Below are 20,238 nucleotides of genomic sequence, written 5' to 3'. Positions count from 1 at the left end.
ATGGAAAAGCTGTGAAGATTCCTTGATGCAGAGCCCTAGGGGGACAGTGCTCAGAGCCAAAGACCAAACCTTCAGCAGCACTGCTCCCTCTCTGTAGAGATGCACTGGCTCACCAGGCAGCTCCAAGCCTTCATTTAAATGCGTTGTGCCCGAGTTTTCTTCTTGGCACAGAGCTGGGTGCTGCTCTGCTTAGACAGTAAGAGTTTAAGCAGATCTTGCTGACATTTGAAATACTTTTCATTTTTTCTTAAAGGTATTTTGGAAGGAAAAGAAAAAATTAATATCATATCTTGCATAGCAGGGAAGGAAAGGAAGGGCTGAGCCTGGAGAGAGGTGGTAAATGGAGTTGCAGCCAGCTGGGGCTGTCACTGGTGGGGTTCCCCAGGGCTCAGTAGTGGGGCAGTTCTGTTTAATGTCTTTATTGATTATCCAGATGAGGGGACCAAGGGCATCCTCAGCTGAATTCACAGATGACACCGAGTTGGATGGAAATGTTGATCTGCTGGAGGGTAGGAAGGTTCTGAGAAGGGTTTGGACAGGCTGGGTTTGATGGTCCAAGGACAATCGTTTGAGCTCCAACAAGTGCCAAGTTCTGCACCTGGGTCACAACAATCCCAAACATGACTCCAGGCTTGGGGAAGAGCAGCTGGAGAGCTGCTGAATGGAAAAGGGCCAGTGGCATCCTGGCTTGTATATGGCATAGTGTGGCCAGCAGGACTGGGTTGTCAAGCATTGAACAGGATACACAGGGCAGTGGTTGAGTCACCATTCCTGGAATTGTGTACAAGACATGCAGCTGTGGCACTCAGGACATGGTTTAGTGGTGGGCTTGGCAGTGCTGGGTCAATATTTGGACTCAACGAACTCAAAGGTCTTTTTCAAGTGAAACAATTTTATGATTCTTTAAGATACGACACTGAGAAGGGAAAAATGAGTTGTGAGAAGAGAGCAGGTGGTGACCTTTGTGCAGGTTAACATGAAGGTTATGAGGTCCTGCACGTGTGACTGGAGTGCAGACAGGACTGGTCCAGCATTTGCAGTGTCAGATTGTAATGCTCAGCACAGTGTCTAATCCCACCTTTCTTCCTCAGGGAACTGGTTTTATTTGGTGCTTTTGGTGGTTGATCAGAGACACCAATGTGTCCTCCACGCTCTTGGTCCAAAGGGAATAGATCACTTGAAAAATATCAACAATTTACTTCTTGCAATGTCTTGTAAAATTAGTAAAGAGCATGAAAGGTGTATCTATTCCATGTGAATTTGGGTTGTTTTCATACAGGAGCGTTGCTTATATGTGCTGCTCCGAGACTCACAGAGACAATCAGCAGAGGAAGGCAAAGTTACCATTGTTAATTTAGATGGGTGAGGATTTTTATGGAGTTTTTTTTAATATGTCTCATTTTTTAAACTTTTAACTCTTTCAAAAACTCATCCAAGTATGAATTCCTGTGGGGACAAGTAATTGAGAGGACTTGACTTATCAGCTAAATCTCATCAGTTTACTTCTACCAGCCCCTTGCAAAACGAAGGATGGCAGCCTACCACAGATGAACACCCATGTTTCTCTTTCCCTAAAGGAATGAACTACACTGCCCAATGTGAATGGTACCTGATCCTGCCCCTCAGGCACTGCATGGGGGCTCTGGTCCATATTCCACCACCTCTGAACAACCCAGATACTCAGACTCTGAAGTGCTTCACGCTCATGTCCAAGAGAACTCTTTATTATGTTTACATAGAGCATGAGCAATGTGGAAAACACTGGAAATTCTGCATCAGTGGCTTGGTTTCTGGACAGCATTGGAAATGGTGATGCAGCTGCTCACGTCGTGGCTGCATTAGGAGGTGTGCAGTGTGCCATGAGGAGCCAAAGCTTTGCGCTTCCAGTTGGGAAGCACCCACCTCTGGCACATTCACTGCTTGCTCCTCTAGTGCCACAGTGAGGTGCTCAGCTGTCAGCTTTTCCTCAATATCACTTCGAACTTGCAATTGTAGTACCTCGGAACTTGTAATTTTTGTACAAAAGCACAGTTTTTGAAACCAATCCTACTAATCCACAAGACCGTTCCCATTCCCTCTCCTCCCCCCTCCTCCCAATCCCATCCCAACTCATCCCATCCCCCATGCTCCCACCAACACATGCCTCCTTCCCCTCCCTCTCACCCCGGTCACACAGCAAATGTCCTGATGCTGCAGTTCCAAGCCATGTGTCCGCCCCAGCCTATGTGATCCAATGGTCTCTGACCAGGTCCCTTTGTTCAGACGTTCATACAAAACACACAATAGGAAAAAAACAAAACAAAAGGAGCCAGACACAAGAGGGAGACACACTGCCGGGCTCCAGCTCTGGCCTCTGAGCCCTTCCACTAAGCTCCACAGCACTAGGCTCTTGGGGTACCTCCTTTCACACTCAAGGCTGCAGGTCCCAAGGTTTCCAAGGTGCATAGGAAAAGGAAGAAAGGAAGTAAACTACAAGCCTGTTTCTGTTTTAGGTTCCCCCCAACCCCTTTCCCTCAACCCAATGGCTGCTGGAGGATATTCTTGACTCCGACAGGTCTTTTCCCGTCTTCCAGTGAGACCCTGCCTGGGGACCAGGTTCACTGTAAGTCACTGGTTCCTCTCTGGAACATGGGCAATGGGTTTGGCAGCGAGGGGAGGGAGCGGAACACGTTGTGGGGGGACGACAGGCTTTTGTCTCACAGCAGGTGGGGGGGGAAGATGTCAGGGAAGGCGAGAGAAAAGAGCCAAGGGAAGCCGGTCAAGCTGGCCCTCTGCTTGATGTTTGTGCTCAAAACTTCTCCTTGGGGTTGCTTCAGCGTGCCAGCTCTGGCCGGTTGTTCAGTCACCTCTCGCAGCCCTGCTGAGAAAAAGCACGTGGCGGGGTGCTTCCGGCTGCTTCATCCTCTGGCTGGCTGCCCTCGTGCCCGCCGGCGATCTCAGAGTCGCAGTCAAGCGCCTCATAGATGGTCGGCAGTGTGGTCTGCTGGCTGAGGCGCTTGCGCAGGCCCACGAGCAGCGGCTGCGGCATGGAGGAGACGTCCACGTTGTTGCCGAGGTCAACCCAGGCCAGGCAAGGGAACTTGTTCATGTCCTTCATGGTGTCAGTCAGCTCCTTCATGGTGGCCCGCGTCAGGCGGTTGCCGTTGAGGGACAGGTGGGTGAGCTTGGGGAGCGCCCAGAGGAAGGGCAGCAGCAGGCGCACCATGTCGTCGTTGAGCTCCGTGAAGCTCAGGTCCACCGAGGTCAGGCGGTCCCCGTTGTTCTGCAGGTAGTAGGCCATGCGGTGGACATCCCGCATGGTCAGGGGGATCCCTGACAAATCCATGGAGTCCTGGCTCACCTTCTTCTGCAGGCTGGTCTTCAGGCTGATGGTGGAGAAGGGGAGACATGGAGAGAGGTCATGAAGGTTTAGGCGTCATTAAGGGGAGCACTCCCATCCATCTCACCCAAGTGAGAGAGCATTTGGGACAGGGAGGACTCATTAACAACATGGGCTAGAATGTTAAGGAAAGGGTTAACAGAGCTCACAAATGCTTGTTTCAAGCATTTGCACCATACCTCAGGGCAGACTGTTCTGGGGCTTTGCTGTGTATTTTTAGCACTTACACATAAACTTTGCCAGGACTGGCTCAACACAGGTTGCTAAAGTGTCTCCCACTAGCAGATGTCAAAGGGTTTGTCTGTATGTGCCCATACAGGCACTCATGCATAGAAAGCAAAAATAACCAAGGCAAGCAAACTTTCCAAAAGCACTGGTTTACTCTGTGTGGGGGCTGTTTGTGAGCCGCCTCTCCAGGTGAATGCCAAGGTCTGTGCTACAGAGGAGAGCCGTGTTAAATGTCTGAGAAATGGATGCTTCATCAGGAAAACAAGAGATAGGCAAACTGCACTCCAGGAATGGATTTACTGCGTGTCCCTTTAAAAGCCTTCACAAGCAGCACTTAGTCAGTAAGCAGCACCAGTGGCTGCCTATTTGGGTCTCTGTGGTCAGCAGATCATCTGGGATCTGCTGCAGCTACGAGGAGGCAGGGAGGGCATAAGGGTGCTAAGAGAGGGCTTCAGCCATTTCTTTTATTGTCTGCCTGGCCAAGGGAGTGAGGAGGAGGTAGGAAAGCTGTGTTGTGAGGCTGCTGGGGATGCAAAGAGAGTGGGGTGTGCAGCTTAATGATGGACTGTGGGTTTGTGAGAGTGCTGTGAGAAGTGAGAACTGTGGGGCTACAGGAGCTGCTGGGGGATGCGTTGCAAAATTGAGTACAAACGTGTGTTGGTGTAACACAGGAGAACCCTTACTGTAAATTGTGTTAATCTTGCTGCTCTTTCAGACACATCTTGCCTTAAGGACATGGGAGCCCTGGTAGGACCCCCCACCCAGTCATGTGCTCAGGGGGTCTTGTAAGTGCCATATTGAGTTTGGGAGGATCAGGGTGGGTTAAGCATTAACCACCACTTTGAAGGTCCCCACTCTTCCTATCTGGCTCTCTGTAGTGTCCTGCACACCTGTGGCACAGCCAGTCCCTGAAAGCAATGGGTACATGGGGACATGCAATTTCCTTGGAGGAGGCTACAGCACCGCAGGAGCTCCCGTGGCAGGTGAGAATGTCCCCACAAGCCTCAGCATTGCCAGGCCCTGCTGGAGCTCTGCAGAGCATGTGGCACTGCCTCTGCAGCTTTGCTTTACATATGCACTTCGTGGCATCCTAGAAATTTCAGCCCTTAATAATCCCCTATAAGCATGTGTTGACATAAGTCAGTAAATGTGCACCAGTGCAGGCCACAGCCCTCTGTGGACATGTTCGACACTGGCACAAACCTGCAGCTGCACTTCCTTGTAGGAGCATGAGGCAGAAAGACCTCGTGTCCTGCCCTGTCAGTTCTTAAGCCCACAAATTCCTGCCCTGGGTTTAGCAGCACTTTGCTCAGGCTACTTCCATGTGTCCTTGTATTTCCCATGGGAATTCACTGTGCAAGGCTGAAACCATATCTGCAAGCATGCATTTGGACTAATGAGCTGTCACTGCAGAGAGCTAATAACAGCATGAATTAACTTCTATTCAGACCTGAAGTATTGTAAGTAAAATGTATTACAAAATATTTACACATCAGATGACCCACACCACGCCTCAGTGGATCACAGGAGGGGCAAGGGGAGCAGTGCTTTTCTGTCCTGTCAAACAGCAGGGACTGATGTGCTGGGGAATTATAATTAGTCTGAGCACACAAGGGAGATCTCCAAAGGGCCTTGAAGATGGTACTTGATATCCCTCCACTATCTGGGCCCCAGAGATGGGACTGTGAAGACTTAATCCACCACATAGGATTCCACATTGTAGCAGCAGTGCAGTTCTCTTACGTGCTGCAGCAGCAGGTGTGAACTGTGCATGCTGTGGTCTGGGTGGCACTGAGCAAGTCTCCCTTTTCCTGCTGATCCAAGTCATGCTTGACATCAGCCCAGGCTTCTGGGAGCTCTATTTCTTCAACTGTCTTGAAAAACTATGTGTGTGTTTTGGTATAGTTTGTCACCAATCACTGGCAGTGGTGTAGCACAGTCTACCACAAAAGAGGGTTCATCTTGGATGAAATTTATCAGGGACCATCCTCGAAGCTGGAAACATCTCAGGTTTCCCCTAGCACAACACCAGTTATCCTTTTAGTCATGCTAAGTATTTTATCTGGGGGTTTGATCTGGAGTCCTTGTTCGAGCAGAACAGAGCATCCAATGCACAGTGCAGGTGTGCATTCATGTGGATCAAGTGAAACAGGAGAAATGAAATGGAGTGTGAACGTGAGTGCACAGGGTAACTGTCCCCTGGATCCACCAGGGGCTGGTACAAGGGATACAGCAGCCTTCTCTGGCCTGTAGGGGTTTAGAATAAGCCTTTCTTGGGAGTGTGGGGAATACAGGATAAACAAGCATAGAAACAAGCCTGTAAGTACTTCAGTGCCTGTTCTGCATGAACACAGCCTGTGACTCCTGGAAATTCTCCTCCCCAGGCAGATCCTGGGTGGGTGGGGGACACAGAAAGGGACACAAGCATAGGGGCACATTCCCCAGCCCTAAACCTTGTCTCTGTCTGTGCAAAGCCTCCTCAGACCTTCCCTTTTACAAAGCTCCAGGGCACGAGGCTGGTTTGGAGTGGGGATGGGAGCCAGGCTGGAGTGGGGACCACTGGAGGGCACGTCTGAGCCGGCTGCGCTCCGCTGCCTCAGCACCAGGTGCTGTTTTTCCTGTCTGCAGCAGCAGCTTTCTTAAAAGGGGACAAGTTTGAGAGGCTCTTGGGGTCCCCTCTGGAGCGACTTGGCTCTGAGTGCAGACAGTGATGACTGAAGGGAAATGTCTGAAAGGCAAAAGCAATGTGCTCGTCTGTCTCTGCCGGCTGAGCCTCCCTCCCCTCCTGTGGCTGCCGTGTGGAGACTGCAGTAATAAGTCACAGATCGTGCTCTCACCACAACAGGTACCTTCTGCTGCTCTCCCCAGCACCGAGCCAATACCCCAAGGAGGCTTTAATCAAGCAGACAAATTATCTTCCCATAATTGATTCTCCAGACTGGACTGCTCCTGGCTGAATGTGCTTAAACCGTCCTGTCCTGTGCCAGAGCCCGCCCTCCCTTCTTTGCTGGCTTGTTTTTCTTTCCTTTCCTGTGTTTTTTGCTGCTTCCTTTTGCCCTCATTGCTGTACCTGCCAGGGTGACTCTGGGCCTCCTGTCTCAGGACGGGGGGCTCCCTCCTGTGTTTAAGCTGTTCTCTTGCCTATAAAAATGCCTCTTGTAGGGATGTGTTTGTAGGAGCCTCATCCTGGTGAACACAGCCCTATGCTGCAGCCAGGCCCTCAGCTCTCTGGTAAGTGCTGAAGCATGAGATGCAACACCCCACGCATGCTGTGAACCCTGGCAGCATCCTCCTCGCCTCCCTGGTGTTTCTGTGCAGCTCCAAGAGGCACAACTAAACCCATCCCTAAGGCAAGGCATGGAATAGCTACCCACTCTCTCTATTGCTTTAGAGGAAAATGGGTCTGCAGTCAGAAATGGGTCAAGGAGATGTGGGTAGATGCTTTACTCTGAATTATTTGGCACTTGATATTTTTTGGAGGTCTGTTAAGCTCTGTTTCTTGGGGGGAGAGGGGCATGATACACAGAGCACCAAGCTCTCAGTCACTTGTGCAGCAGCTGAGAAAATACTAGGTTTATTTCCAAGGAAATGGGTCATGCATTATCCCCTAATTTCTGTACTTGAAACAGGCTTTAAGATTGCTTCAGCTGCAGAAGGCTTTTTTTCTTTTGTGTGATATACAACAGCTACTTAGCAACGTGGCTCTTGATGCCCGTGGGACTTGTGGACAGAGGCTGCAGAGCACTGGGGGCTGGACCAACCTACTGCTTCTGCAACTGGTGCTCAGGGCACATTTGTAATTGTGAGGATTTGCATCTAACAAGGATCTGCACCCTGGATGCAAGGCAGCAGCCTGTGTTTGTATTATCTGCAGCAAGCCTAGAGAGGAAACAGCCCCCCACTCCCTCAAATGCTGGAGAAATGGCTTGCAAGTGAGAAATTCTTGGAAACTTTGAGCAAGAAACAAGGACAATCAGCAGCCCAGCCCCTGGGGATGCCTGCCTGGGGGTGAAGCAGTCCTGTTTATAAAGGATCAGCACCCTGCTTGCAGCCCTTGTCCACCCCTGCTGAGGGATGGGAGCTCTTTGAGGTACATCTCCTTGCTTCTCATGTGAAAGGTTTTACTTTGCATTGTTCCCAACTCCCTTCTTGGGGTGTGGCCTTGCTCCCAAGGACAAGGAGGCAGTCTTCCTCCTGCCCTCACTGCCACTTATCCCTTCCCTGGGTGCCAGCTCTACTCTTCAGCAGGCATTACCAGCAGTCCCTAGGCTGCACTTTGAGCCTGGCTATGGGAGATCCATTCTGGATCACTCCAGACAGAGCAGGGGCCTGACAGACCTGTGGGTGTCTGGAAATAAAATCCTCAGTGAGAAATGTGGGCTGGGAAAGAGGTGAAACCATCTTGTGCTTCCCAAAGATTTATTTTGGGATAAAAATCTTCCTCTTTCCACTAACACCCAGCCAGTGCTCCAGCCTCCTGGGAACTCAGCTAGCACAAGCAAATACAGAGCTTGTCTTGAAATGGTCCAATTAGGAGATCTGAAATTAATTGCTAGTTGTTTGTCTCCAGGATCTGCCCCAAGAAAATTAACCCTCAGGCCATCTTCCAGGTCCTTCTTCAAGTCCATGAAGCTGCAGGCTCAGCATGTTTGGCTATTTTATTAGCACTGAATCCCATCAATTTCTTGCTCATCAGCTAAATTCTTTGGTGGCAGCACAGAAGGGAAGTCATGGCTCCTGAGTGTTGCCCTGTTGGAACTTGTGGAGTCACAGCGGTGTCTGGCCTCTTGTTAGCTTGGTGGGGTTTGGGGGAGCTTGTTCAGCCCAAGAATGTTGAAGTTCCTGGAGTCTCAGCTCATTTCCTTGTCTCCATGCTACGGAGAAAGGCTGGGAGGAGACAGTAAGAGAGGAATTTTGCTAATGAGGGGTGCTCACTACTTCATGCCTATTTCTCTGGAGAATTGCCAGCTTTCTACCCCTCTGTCTTTTATTTTTACATTAAATTTGTCTCCAAATATAAAACTTTGCTGATGCCAGAAATTCCCATTAATGTGTATCCCCTCTGTCATTAACAGGCACTGCCGGTAGTGGCTAATTAGCCATGAGTCAGGTATCTCTCAGCTGCTCTTTCTTGCACAGAACCTCAGGCATGTCTGAAAGGCTTCCCTGCTTTGAGCAGTGATTTAGGGGATGGATTCTGAGCTTTTTAATTGCCTACTTAGCATAATCTGCTTGCTTTGCTTCCCCAGTGGCACAGGGTGCTGCTGTGCAGGGCTGGCTTTAGCTGCCTCTAATGCAACATGGAAAAAGAAGGAGAAGCCTCAAAAGTACTAAGCTGGACTAACCCAGCCCCAGCTGATCCAAGGCTGGGCCTGGCCCTGCTGTGAGGATGGAGGCAGTGCACAAATAGGTCACTTCCTTGAGAACTCCCTTAGTCACATCCCCATCCTTGTGCCCAAGCTCTTTTGACCAGCTGTGGAGAGGAGGCAAAGGTACCTTTCTCCTGTCTCACTCCCAGCTGGGGTGGGACATGGAAATCAGCAGCTGTTGATGCAGCTCAGTGCCTCTCTCTTCCTGCCTCTGCTGTCACTCTGTCCTTGAAGGTGTAAATATCATGTATTGACCCATGTCCTTGTCAGACCTGCAACTGGGTAAGAGTCACAGAGGCACAAGGTCTCTGCTGATTGCTTTTAACTACCCCCTTCCACCCAGCCTCTGTTATTTCACTCACAGTCTCTCCACCAAAGTGTCCTGCTTCTCTTGCCTGCCAGCCTTGGCCTTTTTACTCCTGACTCTGGCAGGGCAGTGTCAAGCTGCTGGGTGACCCTTTCTGCCACCTCTGACAGCCTTTCCAAATGTGTGGGCTCTTGATGCTGCTGGGAACCCTCCTCAGGGGTAGTGTTTGGGTTGCTCTGCACTGTCAGATGAGGGCACAATTCCTGCCTGTCCACAACTCATCCACCAGCTCTTGTCTGTCCACCTGACATCTCTGTGAGCAGCAGTTTCTTGGAAACAGTGTGTGGGGCAGCTCCTGTGCTCCCATATGATGTTTACCATCTGGCTTTAGTTAACTGACTTGGCTTCCCCTCCCTAGAGCAGGAATGATGGTGCCTGTTTGCCCTGTTGCATAAGGGTGACACAAAGCTCTAGTTAATATTCTCCTCATGCCATGTGAAGGCTGGGATCTCATCTGCCAGAACTGTCAGCCTCAGTGCTGAGTGATGTTTTCAAGGAAAAAAAAAAGATGTGAAGCCCTTTAGAGCTGTTTCCTTGAAGTCCTCTAGACACAAGTGCTTTCGCTGCATTTTAAAAGTGCATCTAATGCTGCAATGTCTGGCCAATGCACATCAATAACAGAAAGGGAGCAACAAGCCCAGAAGGGATACTCTGCTCTCCACCCACTTTGGATTAGCTGTGATGAAATTCACTCAGATGAGCAAAGTAAAGCTGTGGTGAGATTTGTGGAAAGGAAAGGCCATATACATGTGGTTTGGGAGTTAACTCCATGCACACAACTGCCTTTGCTCTTCCGGAACAGGCCACTGTGAAAAATTTGGGGTGGTTTTTTGTCACAATTATAAAGCTGTGTCTACTGCCTGCCTGCTATGTGGATGCAGGTTTGATCCTCTGCACTCAGGAAAGGAAGTAGTTACACTGAAGTGGCCAGCTCTGGGGCTGAGGTTTGATCCTCTGCACTCAGGAAAGGAAGTAGTTACACTGAAGTAGCCAGCTCTGGGATAATGCAAGTGGAAGATGCATTAAGGTTCCCTACATGGCCTTGCCAAGACAGTTCAGTTGTAATCCAGAGCTTCCTAATCACAGTACCAGACTGTGATCCAGCTCTCCAGACAAAGGCAGTCTTCACCTGATACCCTTCTCCCTCTCTGCTCTGAACTGCAGCCCAGTGTGTCTGGCCCTCAAAAACAATACACCCTCTGGGTCCCACCCTGTTCTGGCAGCAGATGGTGACAGTTTTATTGAAATCAGCATGGCAAGAGGCCCCAAGAATTCTGAAAACAAGAATTAATAACATCTAAAAGTTCTTCATCTGTCAAAATGCCACAGAAGTGGCACTGATAGCCTAAAAGGTCGATGTCTGTATAAAGGAGCATTTCTTAATCCATTACTCTTTACACACTAAACATCAATTTAATGAGAAAGTGAAGCTGGAGTTATACAACACTCCAGGATGTATTCTGCTCGTTAAGTGGGAGTGATCTATACAACTGTAAAATGGTGCTAAAACTAAATTCCCTCTAGGATATGAAGGACTGAAAATTGTGTAGTAGTTATGCTAGTCCCTGCTGCAAAAAAATGCTGCAGAAATCTTATCCTCCAGCTTTTGAGCTTTCAATTTTAAAACCCCCAGAGTAAATCTGCAAGAGCTTATCTTCCTACTTTGATTAGGCAGCCAACCCAAGTAGGGCAGAGCCAGTGGGGTGCAGGCTGTTGGCTGCAAACCCGAGACAGGATTTTGCAGGAAAGGAGCCCCTTCTTTTCAGTGTGGCAAACTCAGTCTGAATATCACCAGGGCAGCTGAAATGGTCTCTGTGGGTGGCTGCACAGCTGGGGACTGCAACCCTTCCTTGTACAAGGCATACAGGCACTCCAGGGAACCCCAGGCATGGAGGCAGGGCAAGCTGCTCCCAGCTTCACCTTCAGCACTTTGGTCAGGCACAGAAACCAGACAGAGCCTGGGCTGGATGTCTCCTGCTCCCTCCAGCTGCTGTTGCATTGAGTCCATGACCCACAATGAGCTTTCTGTATGGGCTCTGCCTGTGGACTGAAACAGCACTGCTTGAAGAAATGTCTCTTACCCTTTCTGCTTTACCAGCTCATGGGTGGCTCAGGTGTGTACCTGCTGGATGTGGGTCCCTCTGAGAGGAGCTGGGGATGTAACTGCTGTTAGTTTGTTTGTGACCCACTGGTTTGGCAGTGGGGACAAACACCCGCTGCGTGATCTGACTCCAGAATTGCAGTACCACATCTCCATAACAGCCCAAATGTAATTAAAACCTGGCAGATGCTCCAAGCTCTCTGTATGGCTGGGCTTGCTAATTATCTCCTGGACCCATCTAACATGATGCAGAAAGTAAAAATTGCATTTCAGAGAACAAGGGAGTCCGGCATCAGCTCTGTGAAAGCCAGATGCCAAAGCCCAGGAGGCTGCAAAAGCAAGAGGAGAATTTGGTTTCTGAATGTGGTCTCATGCACAGATTCCTCCCTGCTGTCCTTAACCCCCACTAGATTTTAGAAATTCCTTCAAAGTATTGCTGCTCTTTGCAGGAGCTAAAGAGCAGGAAGGGTGCAAGCCAAGGGCACAGGGTTTAAGGCAGACACTATAGTAAAATTCTCCCACTAGCAGACAGAGGGAGGTGCAGAATTTGGATCATGACAAAAACAGCCTGCCTAAACAAACTGATGCCTTGGTATCTCCAAATGAAGCAGCTATTTCTTGCCTTCCTGCTACTGGCAACACCCATTTTCTTGCAGCGGCCTCAGATGCCAACTCTGCAGGCATCTTTTGCTGCAAACTGCAAACCATTTCATCTCCACACTTAAAAGAGAAAGCACTGCTGTTAAATATTTCATCAAAATTAATTTGTGCCTTACGTAACACACTGTAACTGGGTGTGGTAGCCAGGCAGGCCAGCCCATTTTAGACCTATTGCACATTGCCTTGTTGCCCTCTCCCTGCTTTTTCTGTACCTGGCCAATACCTGGGGCCTGACCCCTCTGTGTGGGGTGCTCACTGGACCCATCCCCAAGGTGCTTCTTGCTCCTCCTGCAGTGACACACTGACTCCACAACCTCCTGTGCTGGGAGACGTCAGGACAGGGAACTTTGGCTACTTCCCCATAGTCCATCTTACTTCCTGGCAGTCCACTCTGCTACTGGAGGCTTGAGTTTGGAGGCTTGCAATGCCAGCAGTTCCCTCCTGCCCCTGCACTAACTTGTCAGGAAAAGAAGGCACCCACATGGTTGCTGCCTTCCTGGGTTATTTTTGCACATGTTCTTTAGTGCCATGACTTGGAACAGAACCTCTTCCTCTGCTGAAGCAGAATGGCAAATGGCAGCTCCAGGCAATTTCACAGCCTACCCAGGAACAAGTGAAACTCAGAAGAGGAGATCCTTTTCCAGGGCCGTGGCAGTGGCGACTGACACTGCTCTGTTGCAGGGACCCCTATGCTGCCAACTCCTTGTGTTACAGGACTGTGCTACATTTCTATTAATTACCTTGCTGCCCTGCTTCCCCAGACTCTGTCTCTGGACTATCTGACACCCTGATGTGGAAAGGGCAGTAAGTGGCACCCTTGCCCCATCCCCAAGGTGCTTCTTGCTCCTCCTGCAGCGACACACTGACTCCACAACCTCCTGTGTTCTAGCTGGGAGATGTCAGGACAGGGAACTTAGTCCATAGTCCATCTTACTTCCTTGCAGTCCACTCTGCTACTGGAGGTTTGAGTTTGGGGGCTTGCAATGCCAGCAGTTCCCTCCTGCCCCTGCACTAACTTGTCAGGAAAAGAAGGCACCCACATGGTTGCTGCCTTCCTGGGTTATTTTTGCACATGTTCTTTAGTGCCATGACTTGGAACAGAACCTCTTCCTCGGCTGAAGCAGAATGGCAAATGGCAGCTGCTGAAGGCTGGGACTTCTGCCTTCTCTATTGTATTTTCCAGTTGCTGACAGACACCTGCATTCCCACCCCTCAGCCCTCCAGCCATGGGGCCGCGTTGCATTTAGGGATTTGATAGGTGAACACCCAGTAAAGCTGTCAGGGAATGCACTGATTTATCCCTTACTGTGAGCAGCTAAAGCACTGCACTGGGGGCCAACAGCTGCTCTGTGACTTTGCTCAGCAGTCCCTGAACCAGCTGAACTCCCCAGGGATGCACTGCCAGCCTGTGGCAATCCTCCTGTGCCACGGGGAGAGGGATCCCAGCCTTCTGCTCAGCTGAGCATCCCCTGATCCCCATCCCAGCCTCCCTAGGAACCCCACAGGGACTGGCCCATGCCTTTGGCTTAGGTGCCTTGTTCTAGACTCCTGCTGTGCTGGCAGGGCTGCAGCTGGCACTCTGCTGTCACCTACAACAGCAAACCTCTCCAAGTGGGTGCACGTGCACAGCAGGCTCCAGCACAGAGCTGGCACGAAGCCCTGCGAGGGATTGTTGGCTCACAGCTGAGTTACCCTCCTGTTCTTTCCTGTGTGCTCCCTGATTTAATTTCCACTGACAGACTGGGAATTGCACTCAGCCTGCTTGCCTGTAATGCAGTTACACCCACCAGATGCTCAGCCAGGGTCGGAGAGGGGACGTGGGCTGGCATTGTTCTGGGAAGGGTGCTGGTGCTGTAGGTATTGAATTTCTACAAGCATTTAATTAAACCTCTGCTGGCCTTGAAGGGCAACTCAGGTGCTCAGCATCTTCCCTAGGAACGGGGAAAACAATTTCTTATGTAATGGTACGTGTGTCAGTGCATCCATAAGGCATGAAACTGGAGTGAGGGGATAAGCAGGTGTATAGAAATGGCAATGTGTTATCTGCCAAACACATGGGTACTGGATTAGAGCGAGATCCCCTCCTGCTGCCTGCCCTGAGGGGCACTGCACAGCACGGCCTTGGAGAAGGTCTGGTAGAACAGCTGGAGATGAGGTCAAGTGAAGTGTGGTTAAAGAGATGCTACTGCTGCAACCCAGCCCTTCCTTCAAATGCTTACATGAATTACACAGACATTACACTTGGAAAGGTTTGGTTTTTTTCAGGCTGCGCTGCAGCCTAATAATGATGATTAAACTCTGGCTAAATGTGGTTTGTCTGTTGAGACATGACTGGTTAATTGTTATCAGTGAGCCTCAGGAGATGGCAGAACAAGGTTAGAAATGCCACTAATCTACACCAGGCATTTGGTGTATTCCCTGGGGCACTGCTGCTTGCTCTGAGCTGTGTGTTCTTAATATCTCTCTTTGAATAAAGAAATTCACTCTATTCCTCTCCTTACAAAGCAAACATGACACTTGCCAAGCCTAATGAGCAACATTGCAAATCCAAGTGTCTGTGGTGGCAAAGGGTAACAGAAATCAATGCTGGTTGTGGCAGTGGGACTGGGACACCAGTGATGTTTGTCTGTTCTCAGCCCTGCCTTTCCATCTCTGCTCTCCTCATCCTCTGAAGCAAAGTGATGGAGCATGCAGGGATACTGTGCACACAACACATTCATTTCCTGAACCCCCAGTGGCAATATATTCCTGCAGCACCATTCTCTATGGGGAACTCTGAGAGTTTTTTGGGGGAAATAATGCTGGGTTGAGGTAGTTGCATATGGCAAAGGGCCCAGGAAGAGAGAGGTGGTTTTCCTGTAGAGATCTCTGCTCTCCATGAGCCCCCCATGAGCTCTAATTGCTTTGAACCCCTGATACCAGTGATTGTCTCTCTGCCCTGTGGACACAAAAAGTTATTTTCTAATATCTGTGCACACAGCCATCCCCTCCTTCAGCTGCATTCACATTCTGAGGTAGCTTTAACTGATTTCTACAGGAATATGCCCCACAATCCATATGCTGCCACTGCCAGGGCACACTGCCTGGCTCTGGAGGATTGATTGCAGCACCAGCTGCCCCAGTAGGGCTCTCTGCTTTGTGCTGTGCCAAAGCATTCACTGAGCTGAGGGAGAATTCACCTTTTTGGGACACTGCAGATCTCTGGCAAGGCTCATCAGCAGGTCATGGGAGATGGGATCCACCAAGTTGAGGAAAGTTGCATTTTTGTAGAGCACTTCATTGAGAAATGTTCCTTCCAGTCCTAGGTCCTACAACAAAGACAGACAGTCAGGCACACAGGCTTCCTCACAGCTATATCCATGGGATGTTCTGAAAGCAGAAAGTAAATCTGATGTGGTGCCAGCTGGATGCCCAGCACAGGAAATTATCCAGCAGAGGTGAAGCAGGCGTGTCTGACCAGCATTACTGTGCTGGGGGGTGCAGGCAGCCAGAGAGCTGAATGAGATGCAGTGCTAATTTGAGCTAGTCCACCTTATTTCCACCTACCACAGGAAGGTGAGAATTCTATCATTTCCATGCTGGCTGGAGCCTGGAGAGAATTAACTTCAGAGAAACACAGTTTTGTCAGCTCTATGTGTGAATCTGCTGAAGAAGCCAAGCAGGAAGGCTGGCTCTAAAGCTGCTTCTCCAATCTCAGCTTTTCTGGAAGAATCAGACCTTTCTCAGGTATTTAGAAGCTGCCATATGCCCTGGTGGTGGCTGGCTGAGCAGAAGTCCTGCCCACCTGTGTGAGTTTAGCTGTGCTGTGAATTTCTCAGGATGAGGTGCAATGGTAAATTTAGAGGTGGCTTTACACCACAGTCAGAGGAGCTCCTCTTGCATCTTCCACAGTGTGAGTTAGGGGAACAACTGTGGTCCATGCAACTTATCTGTGTGGATCAGGGACGGGGAACCTTTGGAGGAAACCTCAGCATGTTTGGGAACAAAAAGCCTTCCTGGGGCTGGATAATACTGCAAAGAACAAAGCTGTTTCTTGCTAAGAGGAAAGCAAAGAGCTAATTATTGACACAGTTGTTATAATCAGAAGGTACCCCAGAGCTGTGAAAAACAAACACAATTTTTAAAAAATGTGGGAAAGAGAGATCACATATTCACATGAAAGTGCCACATGGGCAAAAAAAATACCCTAGGTGTAGAAATGTAGAACAGAAAAGCTCCCTAGTAGGGATGGTGCTGGGATTGATTCAGTGGATAAGGAGGGCTCAGCTAAGGGAGGGAACAAGTTTTCCCCCCATTCTGTATGCAGCTGACAGGAGAAATGAATAAGCAAATGGGTGCCCCATATGTTCACACTGCTCTACTGAGTGTGTGTTTCAGGCACCACCCAGTGACTGAGAGCTAAAAAAAAATGGAGTGAGAGGGGGGAAAAAAGCTGGATGTATGCACATCCATCACCAACAGGGGCAGAGCCATAGCTGGCAGAGTTTTGGGATCTTAACTCCAAGCACCAATCAAAGCCTGTGCTGCATCCTGCTCTGGATATGCTGGATTGAGCAGAAAGCACAACCCCACAGAGACCCTGGCTAGAGACACAGGAAGGGAGAATAAATTAAATACTTTACAGCCCCATCACTCTGTGTACACAAATGACACCCTTAAGGAACCCAAGCAATGGAACAGTCCTGAAGGACAGACAGCCACAGCTGGATATGGGCCAGGAGCCTACCAAGGCAGCATGCCAGTGTCTCCCTTAACCATAAGGCTTCAGGGAAATGGAGCCTCCCACACCAAGTGTAATGTGCACAGATGAAGAAAGCTGCCGTGAGGATGGCATGGCTGGGCACGCAGCACTGGATGTCAGAGCAGTAATTAAACTCCCCCAGTTGGAACTATAGCATTAAGATGAATCTGCATTCCCATTATAAATCTTGCCTGCGAGGGTTTTGTAAGTAATATAGCTGTAAATGTTCACTTCACATTGATATTCCATAAATTCTTAGCCTGGAGGCATTTTTCAGCTCATCTTACTTATTTCCCTCTCTCCCTCCCTCTCTCTCTCATTTCTTGGAAAATTTTGTACCACCTAAAAGGTGGCTGCAGACAGCAGAATATCATAACTCTTGCCAGTTCAGCTGGCTTAGTGCTGTTGTCTTAAAAATGACACTTTGCCATCATCTCAGCACAGGGAAAACAGATTATACCAGACTTTTTGCTGGTGTAAGTCTAACGTCTCCCTGGGCTTCAGCTGAGTGATGCCCACCTAGATGAGCAGCAAAGCTGATGTGGCTTCTGCTGGTGGGCATTCTGGGGTAGATGGTGTGCAGTGGAGCTGTCCAAGTGTTCATGTACAAAGCACACATGCACCTGCAGTTTGCAGCTGTTCTCCACGCAGTCCTCTGAAATGCTGGGATCTCACATCTCTGTTAGTGGATCTGCTTCTGCCTGCCTTGCTTGCTTTACATCATCACACCCTCTGAACATCCTAGGAACAGTCTGCAGCCTTTTGAAGTCTGCAGCCCACAGGTGAAAAGCCACTGGCAGATCCATCAGCAGGGTCCACCTGCAGGGCTGGGCAAGGGGGGTGTGCTGGGAGCAGCAGGAGGCACACAGGGGACCCCGTGTCCTCTGGTCTGGCTGAGCTCTCTGCTCACCTGAGCAGGCTGCAGTTCCACTCCCACCATTTCTCTGCCTCCCCCGGGGTGTTTGCACCCTGGCCCAAGGCACAGTGACGAGGTGTGGTGTTAAACATCCTCCCTGTCCACTAGAGTGAACAAGGTATCTCTCTTTTTCCAGGTAACAAACAGACCCTCACCTGGGACACATTAATCCGTGGCTCCCGAGAGCGTGACACTGCCAAGGTAAGGAGGGACACGCTGGGGACCAAGCTAAGGGGTGAACGTAGCTGTGGAGTGAGGAAAATCTGTGAGTTAGGAAAAAAGGCTGACCTGAAGCTGACATTGGACACGTGAGGAGGACTGGTGGTGATTACATGACCCCAGACTCAGTGACACCTTAGTGGTGTAAAGCCTCTGCCTCTGAAACCTCTGAGTGCTCAGTGAACCAGAGGCTTTGGGGTGTTGCTGGATGGGTTCCCATCTTGCTTGGTAGAAGATGTTGTGATTACAGGATGCATGTCCCACTGTTCTGTTGTGAGCAGATGGGCAGACAGTCACTGTTTCAACATGGCCAGGCAGAATTGGGGACCAGGAATAACACGGGAAACTGGAAAGGCAGCAGGCAAAATGTGAATGTTCGTGACATGGTAATTCTCAAGCACAGATGTGGGGAAGCCAAGTGTTTAACTGATCCTGAAAGGAGCTTAGAAATGACCCTCAATTCCATATGGCCCTGGAACTTAGCACTCAAACCCTGCCTGTTCACAGATGGACCTTCTGGAGACCTCCGGGGTCTGTGGAAGGTTTCAGTGCTTCCATCTCCAGGAGAGGTGCTGAGCACTACAGAAAATGACATTCTGTGGTTCTGGCCTCTGGCATACCCTAGTAAAGCTTGTTCATGTTACATTGCCACATCCATGAAGTGAATGGTCACCTCTCTTTCTTCACAAGCTTCTTGCAATAGTGCCTCTCCAAAACTGCCTTCCAAATCTTATTCAGCCCTTGTCTGCCATACTGGTGCACACACAGAGGTTTGCTGTGAGTTTATCTGTCTGCACATGTGGCAGCAAGAGTGTGGCGCTGGTAACAATCTTCAAGTGAATGCTAAAGTAGTGGACAGGAAAAGCAGAGATGTAATTTTTCATCCTGTGAATTCTTACCTGTGAGTGTGTAGCTTGCTGGTAGCCCAGGGCAGTGAGCACCACTGTCAGATGTGTTGTAAAACCCTGGACATGCAGAGCAGACAGGGCTGTTCATGCAGCTCCCTGCAGCTGGTGGTGTGGGTGAACAAGCATCCAGTGAGCCACTCACACCCAAAGGCCACTTGCCACTAAGGCAAGAAATAATGTACATTCCCAAGATGAAGTTAGATGATCATTATCTAATGAAGCAACATGACAAGCTACAAACTGATGGTGTTTGGTGTCCACATCAGAGGTGGGCTTTGTCCCCTGTGCTACCAGTCACAGAGTTGCCTGCAGTTTGGGGCAGCTGAGTTTGGCTGGAAAGTGATGGTAGCAGTGAGTGATGGAGGAGATGGCTCTGTTCCAGCAGCAGGGCTCTGTCCTCAGCATCAGTTTGGCACCACACTGTCTGCACACTGGCTTTTCTGTTCCTGAATGGCGGCAGACTGAAACATGCTCCCACTGATACACTGACCCCTTTACCTCTCCTCTCGGCCTCGACTGTCCCAGAGGTGCCCTCCAAAGCCATTTTGGGGTTTCCCAGACATATCTCAGCCAGTCTGGCTGAGTGGCCGTAATGGGATGTGGTGGCAGTGGGGGCATCAATCCTGAGCACACCCGCGGGCTGGCATGGAGGGGTGTGGGTGAGCACAGCCCGAGCCCGGACCCCCCTTCTCCCGTGTGCAGCACAGTCCCCCTGGCAGCTCCCTCCCAGCCCCTCTCTGTGCCCCGGCTGGGGGTCGGGGAGGTGCCTTCTGTCACCTGGCACGGTGGGCACCGAGCGGCCGACGGACCGGGGCACGGAGCGGGGAGAGGCAGCACAAAGAGCCCCGCCAGGGAGGGCTGCACACCCCAGCGCCGGGGAGGGGGCTCCTCATCCCGCAGCGCGGCCCCTGCGCCAGAGCTCCGGGGGGCTGCAGCCCCGGCTCCGCACGGCCCTTTGTCCCTGCCCCGCATCCCGCATCCCGCACCCCGCATCCCGCACCCCGCATCCCGCGGCAGGTACCTTCCTGAGCAGCCGGAGGATGTGCACGGCGTGCTCCCGCTTGTGCTCGCGGATGGTGGCCTGGATCTCCCGCAGCCACCCCACCCGCCGCACGTAGGGCGCGGGCGAGGCTTTCCGCAGCACCCCGGGCAGCTTCTGCGGGTGCAGGAGCAGCGAGGAGAGGTGGAAGTCGCCCCGGCCGCCCTCCAGCCTGCCGGGGCAGGGCTCCTCGCCGCCCTCCTCCTCCAGGCTGCTCTGCCGGCTCAGCCGGGAGCCCATGGCCGCGCCGCCGCCGCGCTCCGGACCGGGCGGGCTCGGGGCTGCGGGCCGGGGGAGGCGCCGGGGGAGGC

At 50.7% G+C, this 20,238-nt stretch overlaps 1 protein-coding gene across 1 annotated transcript; it reads right to left on the bottom strand.

The window, feature by feature from the left end:
* Window positions 1–1,693: 1,693 nt before the first annotated feature.
* LRRC75B (leucine rich repeat containing 75B) lies at window positions 1,694–20,232 on the bottom strand. The gene is given in 4 exon segments (XM_039725989.1): window positions 1,694–3,365; window positions 6,351–6,412; window positions 15,215–15,412; window positions 19,910–20,232. Coding segments are annotated over 4 exon segments (1,041 nt in total). The 5' UTR covers window positions 20,168–20,232; the 3' UTR covers window positions 1,694–2,842.
* Window positions 20,233–20,238: the final 6 nt, after the last annotated feature.

The sequence above is a fragment of the Passer montanus genome, unplaced genomic scaffold (assembly GCF_014805655.1).
Source record: "Passer montanus isolate IOZ18808 unplaced genomic scaffold, ASM1480565v1 scaffold57, whole genome shotgun sequence".
Classification (NCBI taxonomy): Eukaryota; Metazoa; Chordata; class Aves; order Passeriformes; family Passeridae; genus Passer; species Passer montanus.
This window is presented reverse-complemented; position numbering and strand designations above follow the sequence as displayed.